Here is a 25,682-nt window from a genome sequence, read left to right as displayed (position 1 = left end):
ATTAAGCAGGCTTTTACAGTTGCAAAATTGAAAGGAAATACATAAAAATTAAGCAGTGATTCATTCTGATTGGTAGTGTCATGAGTCATTTCTTTTCAATTTTCTATAATTGTTCAACTTTTCTTCCATCTGGCCCCATCATTCTTCCCAGACCTGTTTTTTCTACCTCCCACCCCTTGGTCCTCATCTCCTCTTGCTCTGAACTTTTAATTATTCCTCAGTCAACACTTCTCACAGCTTTGTGCCTCTTCCTTTGTTAGTCCCTTTGTATAAAGAGACCCTCTTGCCCCTCTGCCTGGTAAAACCCAAGTCATCTTTCAAGACTCACCTATTAACATTCCTAACTTCTGCACAATTAAAATATTCACTCCTTTTCTGTGCTCCCATAATTTAGCCCTATGACATAGTATAATCATCTATTAACGTATCATCTTCCTTTTGGAGCCTCTGAGTTCAACAAGGGGCTGTATTTTATTCATTTTTATAATGAATGAGTGAATGAATACTTAAGGCTGCCAAATCCAGAGTAAAAGTCTCACTACAGCAAAATATTAAAAGATACAAAAGCTGGGTGTGGTGGTGCACACCTATAATCCCAGAACTTGGGAGGCTGAGGCAGGAGGATCGCTGAGACCAGCCTGGGCTACACAGTGAGTCCCAGGTCAGTCTCAACTACATAGTGGGACCCTATCTCAAAAAAAAAAAAAGCTACAAAAAAAAGAAAAGTATATTAGTGCCAAGGATGTAGCTCATTGACACTGTGCCTGCCTGGCAAGTGCTTGGTCCTGAATTCGATTCCTGATACTGGGGAAAAAAAAAGTTGCAAGTTTTTTGTTTTTGTTTTTTTTAATTGTCTTTAACTTGCTATGTAGCTCAGGTTGGCCTCAAACTTGTGATCTTCTTGCCTCAGACTCATGAGTTTCTGGCATTATAGGTATGTACCACCATGCTTAGCTTCATCTTTTGAGAAAGAGGCACTTTGTGAAAAAAGATGAGTGATTGCTTTCAATGTCTCTCTCTCTCTCTCTCTCTCTCTCTCACACACACACACACACACACACACACACACACACTTTTGAGAAGCCCAGTTTCCACCCCTACCTCTCATGTGTACATTTTTAATTTTTCGTTCTTCATCATTCAACTCCTTCAGGGCACAATAAGTGGGGTTAAAGGTGAGGAGCCGAGAGGATCTGGGTTTACAAAATGGCTGGCACAGCTTCAGGAGAGCAGCACCCAGATTGAGAAAGAAGGCATCTGAGGCATACATCTGGAAGAAGATTTCTGGCATTTGATTTGCCCAAATCTTGGTGCGGCCTGCATTTGCATGCAAACAGTTTCCAAGCCAGGACAAGATACAGTGCTTGGTTTCTGGAGAGAGCTGGAGCAAGTTCTTCAGCATCTGGTAGATCTTTTCATGGAACTGGGCCATGAACTGTTCAGCCAGAAAAAAACAATAATAGAACATTCCAGTTTCACAATCCTCATAGTTTTTCACTCTCAAACCTTAGCAACTATTAAATTTCTAATCCTGTTTTCCCTTACTCTCGTTGTACCTTATCCCCTGGTTCTGACTTATTTTGAGACAGGGTCTCACTATGTAGCCCAGGCTGCTCTCAAACTTGCAGTGATCCTCCTGCCTCAGCCTCCAGAATGCTGGGATTAGAGGCATGTGCCACCATGCCCAGCTCTGACTTTTAAAAAGCAGATTTCCTGGCATTTCATAGAGATTTTCTGCTCACCTGCCAAACTGTAGACAGCAGGACTTAGTTTTATAGTGGGGGCTGGTAAACTTTATTTATTTATTTATTTGAGTCAGGGCCTCACTCTGTAATTCAGGCTGGCCTTGAACTCACTATGTAGCTCAGGCTGGCCTCAAATTCATGGTGATCCTCCTTCATCAGCCTCCTGAGTGCTGGGATTACAGGTGTGTGCCACCATGCCTGGCTTGGTAAACTTTTTTGCAAACCACTGGATGATAAATATTTTTGGCTTTGCTTATCTTATGGTCACTGGGTGGAATTACACAATTTAAACATTGTAGCATGAAATGAAGACACAAAAATTACATATGAATGGACACGGCTATGTTTAGTAAAACTTTATTTACAAAAACAGGTGGCAGACTGCTTTGGTCGCTGTTACAGTTTGCTAACATTTGCTTACCAACAGAGTTGTGATGATTAAATGGTGACTGGGAGACTTAAATTATCCCTAATTCAACCATTTAAATGCCTCATGTTGGAGAGACCTCTACCATAGTTTATATTAAGAGGTCCAAATAGAGAAGGTATAGGTGGAAACAGGAAAAAAAAAATGGATTTAAGGTGGAGTTTAGTCAAAAGATTTTAGGAGCTAAGTGATACGAAATAGCTTGATGAGAAGGGCAAAAGCTGAGGGGAAGAAGCAGGGCTCCTGCACAGGGGATGGGCTGCAGCAGCTCATATTGACTCTGTAGGAAGGTTTACCCTCTGCTCTTAGTGTATGCCACAAACAGGGCAGTTTCTTTACATCACTGTGGCAAAAGCCAACCAGACTAATTTACTTTTCCAAAGAAGCTCAAGCAGTCTTATCTATATGTCATACCTACATAGACTACACAGAGGAGATTATAATAGTCTAAAAGCAGGGGGCTAGAGTATACCAAGAAACAGTTCTACCTGATGGATGTTGGCTTCCTGAACTTTGATCTCCTGAGGACTGGAACGAGATGGATTCAGGAAGTAGGCATGATTTTCTACCACACCTGCAGTCTTTAATAAGCAGGAGATGTTCAGAATGACTCCCAACAAGGTCTTCTGGTACATCTGCCCATTGCTAGGGTCCTTGGGCTGAATGTATTCTACAAAAACCTATAGAAGGAGATAAATCATACATGTCTGCATGGTGAGATACAGGTGATGGAATGACAGGGCCTCAAAAAGTTACATCTGTACAACAACTAATCCATCTTTCTTTTATTCTAAAGGTAATATTATGGTGTTCTTAGGACAGGAAAGCATGAATTAGTAAATCTCCAGCTCCTCAAAATATATAGCACTTTTCAAGCCTACCTTTGCCATATCTTTTTGCCTAGTGAAATAGAGAAGAACATCCAGATATGCATAGAGTAGGATCTGGCAGAGCTCCAGATCTTTAATTCGGCCCAACAAAATATCAAACACTGGAATCATGACTTCAGGAAATGTTCGAACTTCCTCATCCAGTATCAAGGCTTCAATGACCTCTTCTAGGAACTCAGTTACATCCTCAAAATCTAACAGAAGACAAATAAGAGAAAGGAGACCATCATGTTTCTACATTTTTTTTTGGTGGGGACTGAACCCAGGTCTTCCCACTGAGATACAGCCCCAGCCTGTTTAAAATTTTAAAAATTTTGAGACAGGGTGTCCCTAAGTTGCCCACAGTTGGCCTCAAACTTGTGATCCTCCTGCCTTAGCCTCCCATAGTGCTGGGATTACAGGTGTGCACCACCACACCTGGCAGGAATTTTTATTGCCTTCATATACTGGCTCTTTACTGCTTCTGATTCTCCTGATATGTATATTGATATTCAATCCCAAGGATCAAGGAGTAAGTTTCTCTTCCTTAATTTACACCAGAATTGTAATGGCTCTGAGACTTCCTAAATAAGATGTAGGTCACTAATACCATGTACTTACGAGCTCCTTGGATGGCTTCCAACATCAAATCTACCAGTTGTTCATGGATGTTTTGGTCAACATAGATCTCTGGGGTAAGGAGAACTGTTCGGGTATTAGACACGGTGAGGTTCCTGCACTGTACTGCAAAGGGAAGCAAGTTCTCTGGGACTTTGGTAATCTGGAAGCACCATGAAGAAGAGAGAAAATATAATGCTATATGTGGAATAAGGGCAGACACAGAAAAAAGTTTGGAAAATTTACACAATATTTCAAATATCGCTTGTGTGCTTGAAAATTCATGACAGATTCACTATTTGGCTTAAGGAAACATTTACCTGTCAAAATTCCAATCTTAGAAGTGTCATGCTTAGCCAACTCTAACATTTACACTTCAGTGGAAATGAATTTTTCAGACCTTTTTTTTGGGTACTGGGGATTGAACTCTGGACCTTATGCTTGCGAGGCAGGTGGCAGCACCCTGAGTTCAATCCCCAGTCCTTCCAGACCTATTTTTAAGGTGTGGTTTCTAAAAGGGTTGGACACAGACAGAGAGGAGATACTGCTTAACTGGGGGGAGAGATGAACTCCATCATTGAAAGCAGACTAAGGCCTGGACAAACTCATACTGCTTCTGATATCCAGTTCCAGATTAGATATACTATGATGGATATAAGTTGATATAACAGTCACTGATCCAATTCTCATTTATGTGCTAAAGTCACACCCAAGACGATGATACAGGATTCAGTGGGAATTATTCTTTTACCTCTTCCTTGGCTCTTTGGAAGCAGGAGTAAAGGTAACAAAAAATGTGTCTCTCTCCTGCATCTCGATCAGCAGAGAGGTTTAATGTTGTAGAAGTCATGTTAATCAAATGGTTTCCTGGATCTTGAAGTAACAAGCGAGCGAAAATGGCCTATTAAGAAAAACACACAAAAATACTAAACCATCACAGATTTAATCTTAGCACATTAAAATGTAAAAAGTAACTTGGAGTTGGGTATGATGGTACACACCTGTAATCATAGCACTCAGGAGGCAGACGCAGGAGGAACACCAGAAATTTGAGGCCAATTTGGGTTACATAGTGAGTTTAAGGTCAGCCTGAGCTACATAGTGAGACTCTGTTTCAAAAAACCAAACCAAACAAACCAAGATGGAAGGAAGGAAGGAAGGAAGGAAAGAAGGAAGGAAGGAAGGAAAGACAGACAGCTAGCCAGTGTGTTGGCACATGCCTGTAATCCCAGCACTCAGGAGGCTCAGGCAGGAGGATTGCTGTGAGTTTGAGACCAGCCTGGACTATATAGAGAGTTCCAGGTTAAAAAAAAAAAAAAAAAAAAAAAAAAAAAAAAAAAAAAAAAAAAAAGAAAAAGAAAAGAAAAGGAAAGGCAAGGGAAAGAAAGAATGAAAGAAAAAGAGAGAATATAGTAATTCTAAGAATCACATGCTTGGCTTAGAGTGAAGGGGAAAAAAAAGGACTTTAGAAAATTTTAAATGGGGAAAAAAATAAGAACCAAGATACATCACGTAAAGGTACAAATTCCCAACGATGAATGTAACTGTATTGTATGCCTAAAATGTACCAGTAAACTTAATGAAGGAAAAAAAAAAGCTGGGTGTGGTGCTACACCCTTATAATCCCAGCACTCGGGAGGCTGACACATGAGGATTGCCATGAGTTGAGACCAGCCTGGGCTACATAGTGAGTTCCAAGGCCAGCCTGAACTACACAGCTGAGACCTTGTCTCAAAAAGAAAAACAAAACAAAAAAGTCAGAAAATGTTAGACAACACTTATTATTTACAATTATCCTAAATCAAGCTTTAAGTGTTTTGAGATAATCCCAGCACAGGAATGCTGAATAGTGCTGAGTATCGAAGATTAAATTTATATGTGAAATCTATTATTTGTGTAACTGTTGATCTCAATCAGACTTAAATATATTTTTTTGGGAGATAGCATCTTGTTATGTAGTTCAGGGTAGCCTCGAACTCCTGGCCATCTCTCTGCCTCAGGCTTCCAAGTGCTAGGTCTGTGCCACCATTCCTGGCAAGATAAAAATTTAAATATGTAAAGTTAAACTTTACTTTGTCAAGTGTCTTCCGTACAAAGTTTTTAATGTCAATCAGACACCTGTGTGGTACAATGGACTACTATGTTTGGACCTTCATTGTCTCCCAAAGGCCTGGGTTTTAAAGGTTGGGTCCCCAGATGGCACTACTAGGAGATGGTGGGAAAGTCAGTAGTTGAGGCACAGTAGAAGGTTCTGGGTCATGAGATCTGGGTCATTTCCCCCTTTTCTTCTTTCTGTAGCTCATGATGTACATGGCTGTGCTCACTGTGTGCTTCTGCCATAGCCCAACACAACAGGGCAACTGGTCACAGACTAGAACCTCCAGAATTGTGAGTTGTTACGGTAACGCAAAGCTAGCACAGCACTGTTTTGAGTTGGGAATGATGGTGATGCCTGTAATCCCAGCACCCTGGGGGGCTGAGGCAAGAAACTTTGTGAGACCCCGTCTCAAAACAAAATCTTGGGGCTGGGGATTTAGCTCAGTGGTTCTGCTGCCTGCCTTGCAAGTACAAGGGCCCAAGTTTGATCCCTGGTACCAAAAAAAAAAAAAGAAAGAAAAAAAATCAAAACAAAATCTTAAAAAGGGTTGGGAATGTATCTCAGTGCAAAGGCTCTGAGTTCAGACCCCAGTACCACAAATAAAACAAAACAGCACTGTTTTGATTTTTGAAAGGATACAGAGAGAGGCTTTGCCCTTAAAGAAAGTAAGGAACTAATAGGGAAGGTAAGCCAGGTACATAAAAAAGATACAACATGAGACCGAAAGTGACTACAGTAGTCCCAGTAGAGATGCCCAGATAGATTACTCTAGGATTTTTTTTTTCTTTTGCAGTACTGTTGATTCAACCCAGGGCAGTTACACAGAGCTACATCCCCAGCCCTGCCCCCCTTTTAAAAAATTTTGACAGGGTCTTGATAAATTGCTAAGTTGCTTAGACTGAGCTTGAACTTGTGATCCTCCCACCTCAGCCTCCTAGAATTATAGGCATGTGCCACCACACCCAGCTTTAACTTGTTTTTAAAAGATAGGTAGATTGGGACATATGCAATGAGCAGATTCCACAAAAGGAACTCCTCAGCAGTAGTGTAAGAGATGGAGGCAAGCAAAGTCACAGAGAGCCATGAGCAGTATCCAGTTACATGCTAATTTTTATTAAAGGCACATATTAGAATCATAAGAGTGAGGGCCAGGGATTTAGCTCAGTGGTTCTGCTTCCTGCCTCACAAGCACAAGGACCTGAGTTCATCCTTGAGTTCATCCCCGGTACCAAAACAAAAAACAAAACAAAAAACAGAAACATAAGAGTGGTACCTGCTCAGCCAGGTGCGGTGGCTCACGCCTGTAAGCCCAGCACCCTGGGAGGCTGAGGGAGGAGGATCGCTGTGAGTTTGAGACCAGCCTGGGCTACATAGTGAGTTCCAGGTCAGTCTCAACTACATAGTGAGACCCTGTCTCAAAAAACCAAAACAAAACAAAACAAACAAACAAACAAAAAGAATGGTACCTGCTCAACATTGCTCATATCAAGCCAGTCTTGATCTTCCAACTCTACTGCCATCTCTTCCAAATATACGCAGCGGCTTGGGATACCATTCCCACTTTTCATGCTTGGATCACCTGGGAAAGGTTTTAATCTGACAGGTTAAAAATAATGTTCCTGGTCTTACCTAGACAATTAATCTTCACATTAAAAAAAACTTCACATCATTTGTCTTGACCTCCAAGACTGCCCTGGGTAATACCAGAGTGATTTCTGTTTGGTACTGGGGATCGAACTTGGGTCCTTGTGCTTGTGAGGCAGGCAGCGGAATTACTGAGCTAAATCCCTGCCCCACAGTGATCTTGATATTCAATGTAAGTCCCTCTCTTTCACTCCATGACAGAACATGAGCTCCTCTCAGGGCAATATCAGAAGAAAATGGGCTTGGCTATCATTCTCATTTCCCTTTCAAGGTAGTAAAGACAAGCAGCTATATGGCCTGGATAGTATCAAAATGGAAATGAAAGATCAGTCTAAACATTATTCTTGGTCACAATAAAAGCTTCACTAAAATAGAAACCCTGTGTTCCAGGGAGTATTGCGTGTTTGTTTAATCATTAGATGCAAGAGGTTTCCACGAGCCAAAGAACTTTCTAGCCTAAGCCCAAGTAGGAAGGCAGAATAATGAGTAAATTGTTACGAGCCTGTAACTCACTGTTGTCCAGAGTAATGAGGAAGATTCTTTGGATCATGTGATTGATGTTGAGTTGCTCACATATTTCTTGCTGTGACCGGAATGAACGGCTGATCTCAGCCACAGAGTAATCAAATTCATCCAGGCTCTCTGACACACTATTATCGGAGTCATCTGGGCTTGCTGGGAGTTCATCTATCAGAATATGTAAGCTGTTAAACATTGCATCCTTCACTTTTAAAGAGAATCAAATATATTACCAATAGCAATAAATGTAACCAAGAGGAAGATCATTTTGGATGTGAAACAAATTAATCATCTAATTAGTGAATATCTCAAGTGAGGCAAGAATAGGATTTTGAAATGCTTTGCTATAAATCTTACATTATATAAAGCAAAGTTTCATTACTTATATCCATAGTTTTTGTTTTCTTTTTCTTTTTGGTACTGGGGATTGAACTTGGAACCTTGAGCTTGGGAAGCAGGCGGCAGAACCACTGATCTAAATCCTTGGCCCCCACTTATATCCACAGTTTTACTCTATATTGCCCAAATAACAACATTTTCCATACAGAATACTAGTAACTGAGAAATTACCTATTAGATCAGAACGCCCAAGTATTTTAAATGTATGGATTTTTTCCTGGGAAAACATTTATTTTGATAATTCCAAACTGTAAAGAAAAATATAGCCTCCTTTGCACTAATTTCCTATAGAGAACCAGACAATGCTCCAGATCCTCACCATCCCCAATTCTGGTGCTAATGTTCATTACTATGATTTTTAATTTTAAAAGAAAGGAATCATACTATACACAGTGCTTTTCAATTGGCTTAACCTACTCAGAACCAGTGGCTTCCCCTAGTAGGTCACACAGGTCTTTCTCATTTCTTTGAAAAGCTCCATTACATTGTATGCACTATGACTTACGTAGTCACTTAAACTTCAAGTCTGTTCAACTGATGAACACAAGAGTTGTTTCTAATTTTTCATGATTTTGAATAATACTGTACATTTCTTATGTGTTTGCTTGCAAGAATATTTTTCTAGGATAAATTCATAGAGGGCTGGGGATTTAGCTCAGTGGTGCCACCGCCTGCCTTGAAAGTGCAAGGTCCTGAGTTCGATCTCTGGTACCAAAAAAAAAAAAAAATCATAGATGCAATTATTTGTTCAAAGAGCTTGAACAGTAAAAAAGTTAACATATACTAACTAGCAAGTTACCCATGAGACAGAGTGTTGTGATTTACATGCCTACCCACTAGTATGAGTATGTATGTTTAAATCTTCACAAATTTCAGGTAAAAAAATAACTGCTTTATTGTTTTAACTGGCATTTCTCTAATGACTAGTAACAATAGCTTTTCTTTTTTCTTTTTTTTTTTTTGGTACCAGGAGTTGAACTCTGGTCCTTGTGCTTGCGAGGCAGGCAGTGGAACTACTGAGCCAAATCCCCGGTCCTTTTCATCTTATATATAAATTGTCTGTTATATCTTTTCCACCCTCTCTACTTTCTAACTGACTGAATCCCTTCAATTTTTTAATAAAGCAACTTAAGAGTGCCTCTCAGAATGTCAAAAGACTATAAATGTAGGGCTATGATGGTGTATGCCTGTAATCCTAGCACCCTGGGAGGTTGAAGCAGAATTTCAAGTTCTAGTCCAGCTTGGGCAGTTTAGTGACTTAGTGTGATGCAGTCTCAAAATAAAAAATAAGAAAAGGGCTGGGGATGTAGCTCAGTCCAAAGGTCCTATTTTCAGTCTGTAGTATGGGGGTGGGGGGGAAGCTATGTACTGTGGTTGTAACTCAGGGGTAGAGCACTTATCTAGTATGTGTGAGGTCCTGGATCCAGTCTGTAGTATGGCAAACAAAACACAAAAGTCATGAAAGTCATGCATGAGCCTGTACCCGCTTTTCTTATTAACAGAAGGGTTCTTCTGAAAGTCCTGGTAAAACTCTCAGAAGTGGGGAGTGTCGGGAGTTTTATGAAAGTGAAGTTCAATACAGGAGGCCAAAGGTTTTGGCAGAGTACTAATTCTGGCGGCAAACAGGTCGGACCTGGTGGCATGATAAACCAAGTATAAACAAAGTGAGGCGATGAGGTGCCAAAAAAGCAACAGAAGGGCATGTGCTGGTCTTGTTTCCACTGCTTGGTGCTTGCAATGTGTCAACTCTAGTCAGCCTGTTCACAGCCTGTTAAAAAGTCAACACTGCACTTACCTGTGCCTTGCTTTCTTACCCTGTTCATCACTAATCTGTCTTAACTTTACCTCATTTTTATTCAATCATAATCACAAAGAAAGATCACAATTCAACTATGCACATGAACTTTTTTTTAAAAAAGGAAAAATGCAAATATCTCTCCTTTTCTTAAAAGAAAGACACTATCATTCTTTTCGGGGGGGGGAAGGGAACAATTTCTACTCTGAAGGACTGTAAATATCTTCAGAAGTCTAACGTCAGAAAAACATTGTCATTCTTCTAGTCTATACCTCCTGCTAGGAAGAAGTTGCACTTGATCTTAAATTTGATCCCAGATGAGGGAAAAACCATTTTTTCTGGTCAGTGAGAAATTATTCTGATTTTTTCTTCATGTTTAAGCTAATTATTAGATTTTTCTTAGAAGTTTGTCCTAACAGCAGTATGCTACAAAAAAAGCCATTCAAGAGAATGGAAAAAGTATTTCACTTGAGAGGCTTCTTAAGCACTAAATTTAAGACAAATCTCTTTGTCTACAGGTCAAAAAGTGTTTATAATTCTTCCTCTTATATCTGCTTTCTACAGCTGCATACAACGTGTTTTCTGTACCCGTAGCCACTACTTTGATTTCCTATGTTAGAAAGATTTATTTTACAAGCTTTTACTAGGCGATCACATGATGACAGCTTTGGGACCACAACGGACATCTGTTCCTATGGAACCACCTGTTATCTGGTCTCTTTTCATGCAAGGGAGAAAATGGGACAGGGAAGGCTCCCTAACAAAAACCACCACCACCATCAACAAGCAAACAAAAAAAACTTCTGGCCCAAGCAAACAAAAACCAATTTCTGCCCCAAATTTAAATTTCAATTGTAATTAGGAGCCCAAAGAATACTTAATTTGGGAAGACTCCATTGCAAGGCCATGTCATCTGTTGCTACTGGCTCCTCTACTTACCAGATTGCTGCTTCAGCTGCTCTTTTTGGATTGCTGCAAACTGTTTGGCATCAGCCAGAGAGCCAAAAAGAGCAGCAAAGGGGTTACTTGAGATGTTGTTGTTATTCTCCTGGTCTGTCATTTCACTTTAAGGTATCCTCCATCCAGACCTAGCGGGTGGGGCTATGCAAAGGGCAGGTTATTAGGCTCAGAAGAGCAGATAATACAACTATAATGTACCCATGATTGTTTCTTTCCCATTTCTTAAACATAATACATTTGAGACTTTTGGGTTAACACCTGCCAATTTCTGTCCCAAAACTCAAGATATTTTTGGCAAGATGGTTACAAACCTACCGACTGGACATGATGGTCTGATCTGGGGACAGCTAAAACCACATATTTAAAACATGATCAAATGGAACACATTTATCTGTTGAGATATTTCTATGTGCTATACCTTTAAGAAAATAGGTTAAATAGAATTACTGATAAAGAGAGAATTCCCTAATAATTATAAACACCTAGGAAATAAGACAAGAACTATGAATTTACCATAAGTCTCCAAGCTGCCACCCTAGTTCTCATTTACTGTAGAGAGGACAAAGTGGCACCTACTAAGACTCCTATGACTTAGGGTTGAAGCTAGGAATTCCTTTCTACGTAGAAATTCATAGATTTGGAATGGTAAATCAGAACTGGAACGAGATCAGCATATATCATGGATCTTTAATGTATACTAAGCACTATATCTCTACTTAATAGATTTTTTTTTTTTTTTTTTAGACAGGGTCTCACTATGTAGTTGGGACTGACATGGAGCTCACTATGTAGCCCAGGCTGGTCTAACTCACAGCAATCCTCCTGCCTCAGTCTCCCGAGTGCTGGTGTTACAGGTGTGTGCCACCACGCCTGGCCCTTTCTTTTAAAAGTGACCCAAACAAGTTTTCATTTCCTAGTCTGAAGAGTCCCTCCCCTCAGTCTCCCGAGTGCTGGGATTACAGGCATGCACCACCATGCCTGGCTCTACTTAATAGATTTAAAACTACTGACATTTGGGCCAGGGATTTAGCTCAGTAGTGCCACCACCTGCCTTACAAGTGCAAGGGTCCTGAGTTCTATTCGCAGTACAAAAAAACTGCAACCAAACACCCCCTGCTACTCCAAAACTACTGACATTTGTTCAACTAAAATCTAAATTGTCTTTGATTAATTCTACACATAAATTTCTGATTTTTTAGAATACTGAAGAAATAAATATTCCAGGACCAGGGATTTAGCTCAGTGTTGCCTGGCCTTCCTGGTAAGTGCAAGGTTCTGAGTTCAATTCCTGATACCAAAAAACAAAACCAAACCTTCCAACTGATTCATTTGATTTTTTTTTTTTTTTAAACTGGGGATCAAACTAGGACCTTGTGCTTACAAGGCAGGCAGCAGAACCACTGAGCTAAATCTCTGGCCCTGATTTTTTTATAATACCAAAGAAATAAATTCCAACTGCTAGGTATAACGTGTAACCCCTTAAAGATATTTAGGAGCTGCCAGAGCCTATATTTGCACTCTTCTGATTACATCTCATTCAAAGGCAAGTGGACTCAGTAGCACAATGGAATGAGTAGAGGTCCCTGAAAGTATTTTTTCCCTTTCTAAAAGATTAAGGTCACAGCATAAAAATACAACCCTGAAAAGGGTCAGCAAAGACACAGAGCATGAACATTCTGCTTACGAGGACTCTGAACTGCTCCTGGACTTTAGGAAGAGTATGGACAGGGAGGGGAGGGGATTTATTTTTTATTTCAGATCTCTTTAAATCATTAAATGCCCACCAAGTGTAAAAAAAAAAGGAAAGGAAAGGAAAGGAAAGGAAAGGAAAGGAAAGGAAAGGAAAGGAAAGGAAAGGAAAGGAAAGGAAAGAACATTTGGTCTGCATTTAGTTAAGATAAGATTCTTTATGGAATTATATTTTAAAAGCTAAGACAAGTCAAAAAATGACTTAATAAAAAGTAACCGGGTGTGGTGGCGCACACCTTTAATCCCAGCATCCGGAAGGCTGAGGCAGGAGGATCACTGTGAGTCCAAGACCAGCCTGGGCTACACAGTGAGTTCCAGGTCAGTCTCAACTATAGTGAGACCCTTACTCAAAAAACCACCTCCCCCGCAAAAAATAGTTTTATAGTTTTTTTTCATCTTTACAGGATAGTCTATAACATTTAATAATTTTCAAGCATCTCCATCAGTTACTTCACATCTTCTGCTGTTTTTCTGCATAAAAGCTAATGGCTAATTAGCTGTAATAACCTAGGCAGAAAGCCTACTCTCTTCTCAACATGGTACAGAGCTTCAATGAACTAAACTGCTAGATGTTGCTCTATTTTTTGCTGTGTATACTTTAGTCAAGCTTAATGCCAGAAAAGATATCATATTTAGTGTTGGAATTGACAGCAAACCTTGAGAGGACTGTAATCTTTACACAAGCTTAGTTATGATCTCTAATTAATTCAGAGATACCCCAAACTGTCTCACTGTTAGTTGACCACCACATTCCTCCAATTCTGAGGAACCCTGACTTCCAGAAGAATGCAAAAAGTGTAGTGCCATCCTCTTTTTGCAATATGACACACAGTTTTTCTTCTGGGTATGAATTCCATGAATTAATTCAATGTATTCAGAAAAGGTTGACTCATCCACCAGTTCCAAGAGCGGGCATATAAATCTGGTCTTCTGAAAGAGAACAGCATTTCCTGGCCAAACTGACCAATTCAAGAGTGGACACAAGATCTTATCAAGGCCTACAGGAGTCAGTGAATACCAGTTTTAGGCCTTTGGCTAAATTTACAGAAAATAATTTTTTTTATCTGATTGGGTTGCTAGGTTTATAACTATTTTTTCTTTTGTGTCTGACATTATACCATATAATCACAAAATCCTAAGTAAATGTTTACTGAATGATTCTTACATGTAGTTACCACAATCTCTTGTAACCAGTTGCATTATCCATGATCTTACTTCAAGGTAGGGGCTCTACTACATATCTTGGGATGGTGTCAAAGGTAAAGCCACCAGGGCAGACACTGTGGCTCTTTGTTATGTAAAGTGTGTGCTGAGTAGAGAATGGAATAAAATCTGTTGTCATCTCAAATGTCTGTTAAAAAGAGAGATTTTACTAAGCTCATCTTTTCCATATATACTAAAAACACACACACAAACCCTTCATGAAAAATAAAGGCTCGCCAGGGATTTAGCTCAGTGGTGCTACCGCCTGTCTCTCAAGTGCAAGGTCCTGAGTTTGATCTCCGGACCAAAAAAAAAAAAAAAAAAAAAAAAAAAAAGAAAGAAAGAAAAGGTTCAACTGTGTAATCATAAGAAAAAAGAGGGCTGATCACTTAATGAGAACCCATGTGGAGATGCCATTCTAGATTTATTTAATTAACTATTGAGTATAAGTTAAGAGTACCTGGATATCACCTACTTTTTTTTTTTTGGTACCGGGGATTGAACTTGGGTCCTTGTGCTTTTGAAGCAGGTGACAAGAAACACTGAGATAAATCACCAGGTGACACTGAGTTATCCAGGTTGAACTTGAACTTGTGATCTTCCTGCTGCAGCTTCTCAGAATGCTAGACTACATTTAGAACAGGTTGGCCTCAAATTCATGGTGATCCTCCTGCCTTAGCCTCCCATGTGCTGGAATTACAGGCACATGCTACCATCACACTCTGCTTAGTGCTAGGATTATAGGTGTGTGCCACCAAGCCACCAAGCCAGGCCAACAATGGCCTATTCTTTTTTTTGAGACAGGATCTTGCCATACTGTTCAGGTTGGTTTTGAATGCACTTTGCAGTCCAGGCTAGCCTTGAGCTTGCAGTGATCCTCCTGCCTTAGCCTCCTGAGTACTAGGATTACAGATGTGTGCTACCATTTCCAGTGCAATGTCCTATTTTAAATCTCTTCATTTCAACTGTAAGGCAAGGGCCAGGGATGTAGCTCAATTGCACTGTGCCTGCCTGGCAAGCACAAGGTCCTAAGTTTGATCCCTGATACCACAAAAACAAAAACAAAAACAAACAAACAAAATGTAAGGCAGAGGAACAACCCTATCCTGTTGATAGCCTTTAGGATGGCACAACCATGAATCCTTAAGAAGCTTTTGGGTTGTATTTAAAAAAAAAATAAGGTGCCTTTAAAACAACTCTATACCCCCCACTGCTAGGGCAAACATCTGTAAAGAGCTGTCTATTTCTGGCCCTACAAAATTCTCTCACCCTTTTCTGATTTAAATTTTTGCTTATGAACAGTACTACTAATTTTTAAAGGCTACTGCTAGTTCTTGTGAGCAAACAAATGTTTTAATAAGACTTACCATTGTTTTAAAATAGAAATATAAAAAATGTAAAACTGGGATTGTTAAAATCAAGCTCTACGTAACTTAATGATAAGAGCATTACACACACAAACATGTAAATAAATAAATAAAAATAAATTAATCAAGCTGAAATAAATCACATTTTGTAAATTCTCTGTACTGGTAATACACACATCAAATAAAGACAGGAATTTAAAAAACCCTTTCAGTGTAACATGTTCCATCCATAATACATTCACTCTATGCAAATACAGCAACAAATCCTTTCAATACATCTATGTAGAAGATAGTACTTCATCAAGTGAAAAAGCAGACAGCATTCTTTTTTGGGTCACATTTTATCACCCTGTGGGACCAATATGGTCAAGGCCAGCGACAATAAACATTCTTGCTCTGGTTGATCCCTAGAGGAACATTTACTAGATTTAAACTCTTGAGTCGTTGTCACTCAATTAATTAATTAATTACTTAACTTATTGGCACTGCGGATCGAACGCGGGTCCTTGCGCTTGCAAGGCAGGTGCCAGAATCACTGAGCTAAATCCCCAGCTCTGTCACTCAATTTTAGAAGCATCTTATAAATCTAAAAAAAAAAAAGTATCTTATAAATCTAAAGAAACATGAAATAGGGTGCCAGGAGTGATGAGTGATGGGCCCGTTACTCGGCGTTTGGCTCAGGGGTTCTGCTGCCTGCCTATCAAGCGTAAGGGCCCGAGTTCGATCCGTGGTAAAAAAAAAAAAAAAAAAAAAAAAAAAAAAAAAAAAAAAAGAAAAAAAAAGAAAAAGAAAAGAAAAGAAATATCAACATCTTACCATATGCACTCAACTAGTTTGATTACTGTGCATAACTTATCTTCCTGGCACCTGGCTATCTGTCGTCTATTCTCTATATTTTAAACCCTTCAGATTCCATTCCATAAGGGATTCGTGGGAAGGAGGGAGATGCACCTACCCGGTTCAGGTTAGAGAAAGGAAGTCAAAAGATGAGGTCAGTATTCTAGTTTTTTCCTGAAGGACCACAGGCAAGCGGGGAAGAGAAATGTACACACAGACAAGAGAAACTGGAGTACTCTAAGGGTTTCTAAATCAGGCAGGGTCGAAATTCGTGGAGAGGATTCCTGGTCAGTAAAGCGCAGAAGGAATTCGGAGGAGGCAAGAGTGCAGAGGACTGGACTGACATTCGACTAAGAGAAAAATTCCCATTTCAGACTGAACAATCCCCCTTCCTCAAAGCTACCTCCTCTCTTACCAGGGTATGAAGGACCAGCAGCGACGACACGACAGTCTCAGGGGCCAAAAGGTTCCTACTTCCGACTCAGCACGGCAACCGGAACTGACATAATCATTAAGCGCCAGGGCTGGTGGCATCTCATCTCTGTGCCGGAAGTAGGATATATGCACCCTGCTGAGCAAAGGGCACCCAAACACCCTGAAGGCGCAAGCGCTGGTTTGCTCAAACCGCCTGGGGGCGGGGCGGAAGTGGCCTGGTGTTTACGTTGGGGTAGGGAGATGAAAGTGGGATGGCCATGTGTTTGGAGGTTAGCGGATTGTTAGGGTGTGCCTATGAAACCTTTGTATGGAGGGCAGCTGTCCCTTTTTGATCTCTACTCAGCTAGTGAGCTCTGGCTCTGGCTTTTTTCTTTCTTCCTGTGGGGCTACTGGCTTTTTTAAAAAAAATTAATTTTATTTGTACATTTAAGCTATACAATGTAGTGACAGTCATCATTTGAAATTTGCACCTTTACATGATACATCTTGGTTCTTATTTTTCCCCATTCCCCTGCCCTCCCTTCAACCCCTCCACTGTTCCCTATCCACAAAGACTTTGTTTCCAGTTTTTTCTTTTTCTTATGTTAATTCCATTCTCATCTTTTCCTCTACCCCTCCCGTTTCCCCTTCCCCTTTGCATCTTTTCTTCCAATTTCAAATTAGTATACCTTTTAGTCCTTATGTACATTTCAGTTTCTCACACTAGAGAAACTATTAGGTAGTTACACATATGTGTCCTATTTATTTCACTTGAGTATTGCCTCAATGTGCATCCATTTAGCTATAAATGTCTATAGTTTCTCATTCTTTATGGCTGAGTAGTACTCCATTTTATCAAAAACAAAACAAAATAATACAACATTTTCTTCATCCAGTTTCTTGTTGACCGGAAATTGGGCTGCTTCCAAGTTTTAGCTCTCATGAGTTGTGCTGCTATAAACATGGGTGCACATATATCACTGTGATATGATTCTTTTAATTCTTTGGGGAAGACGATCAAGTGGGACCTCCAACCCTAGTTTTTTTTTTTTAATCCTAGTTTGTTGAGGTATTTCCATACTGATTTCCACTGTGGTTGCACCAGTCTACACTCCCACCAGCAGTGAAGCAGGGTTCCTCCTTCACCACAGCCCCTCCAGCATTTGTTATTGGTTGATTTCATGATAGCAGCCATTCTTTCTGGGGTAAGGTGGAATCTCAATATTGTTTTCATTTGCACCTCGAATGACCAGTGATGTTGAACATTTTTTCATATGTTTATTTTCTATTTCTACTTTGAGAAATGTCTGTTCATTTCAGATGCCCATGTTTGGACAGGGGCTTTAAATTTGGGAGGTCTGGTTTTTTAAAGTTTTTTATATATTCTAGATAGTAGACCTTTGTCTGAGGAAGAGCTGGTGAAATTTTTTTCCCACATTGTGGGTTGTTTCTTCACACTATTGGTTGTTTCTCATGCTGTGCAGAAGCTTTTTAATAAGAAGAGATCCAACGTGTTGATTATGCTAGTTCATGGGCAACTAAGGTTTTATTCATAAAATCTGTTCCTACACCAAAGTCTTCCAAGAGTTCTACCTAACCTCTTTTCCAGCTGGTTTCTGTTGAAGCAGCTTCCATTAGTTTTCATAGACTTTTAAAATATTTCTAATGAAGTAAAAAACCAGCAATAACAGCTAAAAGCTTTGAGTACCATGTGCCAGTGTGCTATTTTTTTTTTGGTACTGGAGATCGAACTCGGGTCCTTGCACTTTCAAGGCAGGCGGCGGAACCACTGAGCTAAATCCCCAGCCCCAGTGTGCTATTTTTGTAAAATTTCAGTTTATTAGTACATGTGTGTAGTACATAAGGTTTACTTGTGGAAAGTTGGTGCATTTACATAATACATTTTAATTCCTTCTGCATCCCCTCTTCTCTTGATCCCCTTATACATTGTTGGTGGGAATATAAAATGTTACAATCAGTTGGAAAACAGTTTGGCAGTTTCTTAAAGTGTTAAAAATGAGTTTGCCATGTGATCCAGACATTATTTACTCCTAGGCATTTGGCCCAGAGAAATGAAAACATATGTCTACACGAAGACTTGCACAAGAATGTTCATAGCATTATTTATAGTACTGAAATGGAAACAACCTAAATGTCCACTGGCCAGTGAATAGATAAACAAAATGCAGAATGTGCATATAATGAAATATTGCTCCACAACAAAAGGAGACAGAATGTTGATATGTGATACAACATGAATGAATCTTGAAATATACTAAAAGACATTTTATTGTATGGTTTCATTTATAGGAAATGTCCAGAACAGGCAAATCTAAAGAGGCCATAATAAGGTTTGTGATTACCTTGGATGGAGGACGAGAACAGGGAGTAACTGCAAATACAACAGGGCATCTTCAGGGAGTGAAGGAAATAGAAAATGTTCTGGTGTAATGAAGAGTCAATTTACTAAAAATTAACAGAAGGTGAAATAACTCAAAATGGTGAAATCTCTTATGGCATGTAATTATTATTTATTATAATTATTCTCAAATGAAATTTATACATCATTAGTCATTGCAGGGTTGTTATGAATGAAAGATTGGAACCAATTTAAATGCTCACCAATAGAGGACTGGTTAGCTAACTTGGAGTGTATCTATCCATCATGGTTACACTAAAGACAGTTTTTTTTAGGTTTTATTAGGGGAAAGATGTATAGTCTGATACCATTTGTGTAAACAACAGGGGAAGTGGGAATAATGTGTCCTTCAGAATTTGCTATATTTCTAGGTTACTTCCAGGAAGATGTATAAGAAATTAGTTTGTCTCTGGAGAAGCAACTGGGTGGCTAAGAATGGAGAAAGAGGGACACCTTTTACTGCATGTTTGAACCACGTGAATTATTACCTATGCAAAAACAATACAAATTAAAATTGAAAAATCTATTCAAATGGGTTATTTGATCTTTTTATTTTTATTTTTACAATTTTCCCCAGTAGGTGGCACTCCTGAAACACCATGCTGTAAAACCAACCCCACCCACCACCCCCACCCGCTGAGGATGGAACTCAGGGTTTCACATAGGCTAGACCAGTGCTCTATCACAAACCAGCAACCTCAGCTCTTTCATTTTATTTTGAGAAAAAAACCTAAAATTTTCTCTGACAGCACTTCACCATTTGTCACCTCTGTGAAATTTGACACTGGGCTTAGGGCTAAAAAATATCTCTGTTGGGAGCGCTCCGAAATATATTGTTTTGATTTTGAGAACTGGATAGAAGGGAGAACACCTGGATTGAAAAAAGAAAAATTGCAGTTGGTCAGAGAACTAAGTAATGCTTTCAGACTTACTTTATGACTAAAACTTTTGATGGATTTATTGAATTGGAACTTCTGATTGATTGACAGGTTGATCAAAAGTTTACTATAGGCCAATAGTTCTTTTTTTCTTTTTCTTTTTCTTTCTTTTTTTTTTTTGTATGAGGGATCGAACTCAGAATCTTGAGCTTGTGAGGCAGGTGTGGTTCCACTGAGCTAAATCCCTGGCTCCAATGTTTATTTGTTTGTTTATTTATTTGATACCAGGCATCGAACTCAGGTCCTTGAGCTTGTGAGGCAGGTGCCAGAATCACTGAGTTAAATCCCCGGCCAGTAGTTCTATTTATTTATTTATTTATTTATTTGTTGGTACCGGGGATTGAACTCGGGTCCTTGCGCTTGCAAGGCAGGCCACCGAATCATTGAACTAGATCCCCGGCCCTCAGTAGTTCTTAATTAGAGGTGATTTTGCTCTGAAGAAGACATCTAGAGATGTCTGAGAACATTTTTTCTTGCCACCCCTGAAGTACTACTGAGGTCTGGTAGATAAAGGCCAAGGATGATGTTGTAGATCCTTACCACAAAGAATTAACTAGCCCCAAAGTGTTAATAGTGGATGCTGAGAAACTAATAAGGTTAAGATTGACATTCAGCATCTCTATGACTTAAGAGTCTGTTCTAAGGAGATTTACAGATACACAGAGAATTCATATTTTCCTAGGACTAGGCAATGAGTATTGATGCCAGTGTTTTTATTTATTTTTAATTTTAATTTTTTTGTGTTTTGAGACAGGGTCTCACTATGCAGTTGAGACTCACTATGAACTCACTACATAGCCCAGGCTGGTCTCCAACTCACAGCCATCCTCCTGCCTCAGCCTCCCGAGTGCTGTGATTACAGGCATTGGCTACCACACTCGGTTTGATCCGTGTTTTTAGATAAGGGACTCCACATCCCTCCTCACCCCCATCTCCCTTATCTTTGTACTTCCTTGAGAAAAGGAGGTGACTTGGCAGCATTAAGGGTACATGTGATACAAGATACTTCTTTAGAATTGGTGTTGAAGAACTCACCTACTCTGAGTCCTGAGCTCAGTTCTTCTTCAGCTGGTTTCCTTGAAGGTGACTGTATTGGTCATCTTCCCGATCCTTGAGGGGCTGAAGAGGACAGTGTCATCATAAGCTCATGTTTCTATTCTTTGTTAATGAATTTGGTGCATACTTAATGGATGCTTTTTGTGTGTACGGCTTTGGAGTGGGTGCTCCGTAGTCCTCCTACTGAAAGAGGCCTATGACTGGGAGACTGTGGATCTATTCTGTGTAGCCCTCTCAGAGTGTTCTACAGCTTGTTCTCAGTAGATCCTGACCCTAGTCTATTTCAGCCTTTCTTTATTTCTCCCCTTCTAGCTAAAGGGACAACCATCCTATTGTCTAGTATGTGGTGCCAAGTTTTTTTTTTTTTTTTTTTTTTAAGTAACTTGCCTCCATTTCAAACTTTCACTCCCACTAACTGTAGTAAAGTCTTCTTCATTCCTCATCCCTTACCTGATAGAGCTGGTCATTGGGAAGCAGAGTTTGCTTGTCTGAAGCTGAACACAAAGCAAACAAAACACATATGAGATGGAATTGTTAATAAATTTGGATTAATAATTGGGTTGCATTTGCACAATAGAATACTAAATAGCATGTGTGTCACAATGCCAGGCTAATATTTTTTTTTCTTCAGCTGGCTGCTGGCCGCACAAATATCTTAGCTTTGTTAAATTTATTTTTGGAAGCTGGATCTGGTGTTGCACACATGTAATCCTCGCACTCTGGGAGGCTGAGGCAGGAGTATCACGTGTGCAAGCCCAACCTGGGCAGTGAGTTGACGTAGCAAGACCCTGTTTCAAAAATAAATAAATAAAAATAAAAAAGAACTGGGCATGTTGATCAGTGTGAAAGCTCTGGGTTCAATCCTCAGTACAACAATAAAAAATTTTTTTGAGCTATATGCTTGTGATCCATTTTTTTGTATATAAATTTTACTGCAATAACAGAGGATAAGTAAGAGCGAGATGGACTGTGAGAAGGTAATATGCTGCCACATAGAAGCAGAGAGTTGCCTAGTCATACACATTAGCAACTCATGCCACTCTGGCTCTCCTGTTGGATCCAGTTTGGTAGGAAGAAAGCCAAGGGTCTCAGGTGGCCCCATCCCACAGCCAAGATGGACATTCTTTTACCTCTTGAGTGGCGAACTCCATCCTGTCCAGCAATGAAGTAGGCCCCAATGGCAAGGAAGAAAGTGCTGATGATTTCAACAAAGACAAAGCCCGATATGGTGGCTGGACTCAGTTCAATGCAGTTCTGACACACTGTGGGGAACAAGGCACATGCAGGGACAAGTCTCCATGAGGACAGGAATGTTGTGCTCCTGGATCTGTCTCCTCCTACCAGCAGTAATGTCTCTGCCTAGGACAGAAGGCTTTTCCCTCTGTGGGTAGTGTGGCAAGGGAAGATCCCTGAACCAAGACCTCGCTGCCCTTCACTGAGAAGCCCTGGGATGCTCAGCTACTCTTCTAGTCAGGAACCTTGTAGACTGGATCCTGTTCTCCACTCCTCTCTTCACTGCTGCTCACCTTGCAATCTCCTCTGTGTCCCCCCACAACTCCCCAAATTCAATTCACAGATGTTGCTGAACTGCTCCAATGCATGGGGCCTATCCAAAGGTAAACTAGGGTTTACAGGACTAGTTAGGTGCTTCCAAGAAGCTGGGGAAAGACTCTTGTTTTATTTATTTATTCTTTTTTTTTGGTACCAGGGATTGAACTCAGGACCTTGAGCTTATGAGGCAGGCAGTGGCACCACTGAGCTAAATCCCTGGCCCTACTTATTCTTTTTTGAGACGGTCTCACCATGTAGTTCAGGCCGGCCTTGAACTCACTATGTAGCCCAGGCTGGCCTCGAACTCACAGCTATTCCTCCTGCCTCAGCCTCCTCAGTGCTGAGATTAAAAGGCATGGGCCACCATACCTGGCTTGTCTTGTTGTACTTAAGCAGGATAAACAGATTAAGAGAATTGGCTACTACTGTAAATCATGCTTGGCGTCTATTTTCATCTTAACCCTATACAGTAAACTGACCAAAACTGATAGTAATGCTTAATTTTTTTTTTTTTTTTTGTACTGGGGATTGAACTTGGGACCTTGCGCTTATGAGGGAGGCAGTGGAACCACTGAGCTAAATACCTGGTCCAGTAATGCTTAATTTTATAACAAACAAACCAAATGAGATTACATACTTCTGTAATACACTTGGAGTGAGCCTGAAAATTTGTTTGTTTCTTGACACTGATATATTCCTTGAGGGTCCTTGGTACTACTTCCCAGATTCCATGTGTTCTTATTTGAATTTGTGGAATTTATCATATTCCCATCTTTAAACCATTTGATATTTTTGCCTTTCAAGTTACAAATCAGAAGTACAGAACCATCTTCTCGTTTGTCATCCACTGTTATCAAATCGTCCTCTGAAAAAGTAAAAGCCAAAATTCTGTTAAGGATCTTGTCTCTGAACTTCACTCTGCCTCAGGGAACCTGCCAAGAGAAGACCGTTAGAGCAGTGTTTCTCAAACTTGAACACACAGACCCTGCGGGAAATCTTATTAGACTTCAGGTCCTATTCAGTAGCTCTGCTTGGAAGAGATTCTGGATCTTAGTTGCCAATGCTGTTGGTTCACAGGTCACACTTGAAGACATATCCTCTTACAGGGTTTCTATCCCTCCTTCCAGGACCTGACAACTAATTGTCTAGCTACAGAAAAGCTGCCCAGAACAGGTCAAGGCCAGGGACTGATTTGTTTGGCAATGGAGATAGCAGCTATGTACTACCATCATTATGTCCTCTCTAAATTGTTTCTTCTATGGAACTACTATCGTAGGAAGCCACATTTCTCTCTCCTCTTTCTTTCCTTACTGTCTTTCTTGTCTTTGAGACATGGTTCCTCTATATGGTCCAGATTGGCCTTGAACTTGCTATCTAGCCTAGGTTGGCCTCATACTTGTCATCCTCTTGCCTCAGCCTCTCAAGTGTTGGAATTACAGGTGTGTGGCCTTCCGGAAGCAACATTTTTATGAATTTTCCCAAAGATTAAGGATAGAAAGAAGCCATTTCTCCTACCTTGTTTATTCTGGGCCTTGGAACCTGTAGGGACAAAAGAGAAAGGTCAGTTGAACAGGAATTGTTCCAGTTCTTTGGGGCAACCCCATGATTATTTGAGGTCAAGATCAAAAGAGGTCCTAACCCATGGAAATGACAATATGTGTATCTAAATTCACCAAATTAAAAGCAAGGTCATAATAAAGAATTTACTTGGTCTTTGATTTCCTGGGTGGGAGTCTCTAAACCCATGTAATTCTATGAGTAGTGAGAATGCCTTGTAATTCATAGAGGACCCTTAGATCATATGGCGTTTATGCTAAGGAGATGACTTGGAATGGGGCTGGCCAAGACCCATTATATGGTTAGAGGACTGGGGCTTTGAAGCCACTGGCAACATCCCTGAGGGGAGTGGCTAGAGATTAAATTCAGTTAAGTGAAAAATGATTCAATCAGTCATATCTGTATGCATAAATAAAAACTGATGGAGCTTCCTGATTGGTGAACACAACAATGTGCCAGAGGGGTGATGTGTTCTGATTTCATAAGGAGAGGGCAGGACCCTCCCAGACTTTGCTCTGTCTTCATTTTATTTCTTATATAGTAAAACTATATTAGAAAGTAAAGTGCTTTCCTGAGTTCTGTGAGTCATTCTAGTAAATTATCAACCTAAAGATGTGAGAAGCCCCTGGATGTACAATTTTTCAGAAGTATGGGTGGTCTGGGATTCTTGTACGCGTGGTTGGCATTTACAGAGAGGGAAATCTTGGATATTTTGGTACGAGCACTCGCACTCAGGACCTTGTGCTTCCCAGAAAGTGTCGGTGCCATTGAGCTACATCCCCAGCCCTCAGAGAGGAAAATCTTGTTGGGACCTTGCCTTTAACTTGTGGGATCTGACACTAACTCTGGGAGATCAGCATCAGAATTGGATTGAAGTATATGTAGAAGTACTACCTATACCACCCAGAATGTTCTGCTCCTTTAGCTGCTAAACTTCAGGCAAGGAGTGGGTGTACCCTAGACACAGCCTTTTATTTGTTTTGTTTTTTGAGACAGAGTCTTGCTAAGTAGTTCAGACTGGCCTTGAACTCACTATGTAGCCTAGGCTGGCTTTGAACTCACAGCGATCCTCCTGCCTCAGCTTCACAAGTGCTAGGATCACAGATATGAACCAACATGCCCAGTGACACAGCCTTTTAGAGCTGAGTTATTTCTAAAATAATCAGCTTTGGCAATCTATTTCTTGTAGAAAGCCTGTATATCCTAGAAAGTTAGCCATTTAAACTGTCCCAAACTCAGAGTAGTAGAGTTATATTGTAGAGTACTATGGAGACCTAACACTAAAATTCAAGTAGATATTTTTTCCTATTTCCTTTTTTAATTTTAATTTTTATTAGTACAGTTTGTAGTACATAATGCTTACATTCCTTGTGGGGAGTCTGTACAGTACATAAAACACCTTAATTCCTATTTTTTCTCCTTCCTCCTCCCTCTCTCTCTTGATCCCCTTTCCACTTGAGAAGGACCGATTTCCTTCCTCTTATCTATCTTTTTTTTTTTTTTTTTTTTTTTTTTTT

At 40.0% G+C, this 25,682-nt stretch overlaps 3 protein-coding genes across 7 annotated transcripts in view; 1 reads left to right on the top strand and 2 right to left on the bottom strand.

Moving 5' to 3' along the window:
- The window catches only part of Ube4a (ubiquitination factor E4A), a 38,604-nt gene extending 21,823 nt beyond the window's left edge, over positions 1-16,781 (bottom strand). Inside the window, exons 1-9 of the mRNA XM_010629348.2 lie at positions 16,646-16,781; positions 11,054-11,215; positions 7,915-8,088; positions 7,224-7,336; positions 4,411-4,560; positions 3,663-3,822; positions 3,054-3,256; positions 2,661-2,852; positions 1,102-1,435 (exon numbers count right to left, since the gene is read on the bottom strand). Of these exons, the coding sequence (XP_010627650.1) occupies positions 1,102-1,435; positions 2,661-2,852; positions 3,054-3,256; positions 3,663-3,822; positions 4,411-4,560; positions 7,224-7,336; positions 7,915-8,088; positions 11,054-11,174 (1,447 nt within the window). The 5' untranslated portion in view covers positions 11,175-11,215; positions 16,646-16,781. The remainder of the gene's footprint in view (positions 1-1,101; positions 1,436-2,660; positions 2,853-3,053; positions 3,257-3,662; positions 3,823-4,410; positions 4,561-7,223; positions 7,337-7,914; positions 8,089-11,053; positions 11,216-16,645) is intronic.
- Cd3d (CD3d molecule) overlaps positions 16,752-25,682 on the top strand; it is a 17,789-nt gene continuing 8,858 nt past the window's right edge. Inside the window, exons 1-2 of one of the 5 annotated variants that reach the window (XM_010629345.1) lie at positions 16,825-16,897; positions 18,955-19,164. In XM_010629345.1, coding sequence (XP_010627647.1) covers positions 19,143-19,164 — 22 coding nt within the window. In that variant the 5' untranslated portion in view covers positions 16,825-16,897; positions 18,955-19,142. Of the gene's footprint in view, positions 16,935-17,819; positions 17,850-18,954; positions 19,165-25,682 lie in introns of those variants that run through there. The other 4 variants (XM_010629344.2, XM_010629346.1, XM_033764369.1 and 1 more) reach the window with 4 other exon arrangements.
- The window catches only part of Cd3g (CD3g molecule), a 9,637-nt gene continuing 3,393 nt past the window's right edge, over positions 19,439-25,682 (bottom strand). The window contains exons 2-7 of the mRNA XM_010629347.3: positions 24,124-24,147; positions 23,246-23,473; positions 22,188-22,319; positions 21,508-21,551; positions 21,037-21,120; positions 19,439-19,934 (exon numbers count right to left, since the gene is read on the bottom strand). Coding sequence (XP_010627649.1) covers positions 21,055-21,120; positions 21,508-21,551; positions 22,188-22,319; positions 23,246-23,473; positions 24,124-24,147 — 494 coding nt within the window. The 3' untranslated portion in view covers positions 19,439-19,934; positions 21,037-21,054. The remainder of the gene's footprint in view (positions 19,935-21,036; positions 21,121-21,507; positions 21,552-22,187; positions 22,320-23,245; positions 23,474-24,123; positions 24,148-25,682) is intronic.

This window comes from Fukomys damarensis, unplaced genomic scaffold, assembly GCF_012274545.1.
Source record: "Fukomys damarensis isolate Sample0158 unplaced genomic scaffold, DMR_v1.0_HiC HiC_scaffold_16, whole genome shotgun sequence".
In the NCBI taxonomy this organism is placed as follows: Eukaryota; Metazoa; Chordata; class Mammalia; order Rodentia; family Bathyergidae; genus Fukomys; species Fukomys damarensis.
Note: the sequence above shows the minus strand (reverse complement) of the source record. Positions and strands in the feature narration are given on the sequence as shown.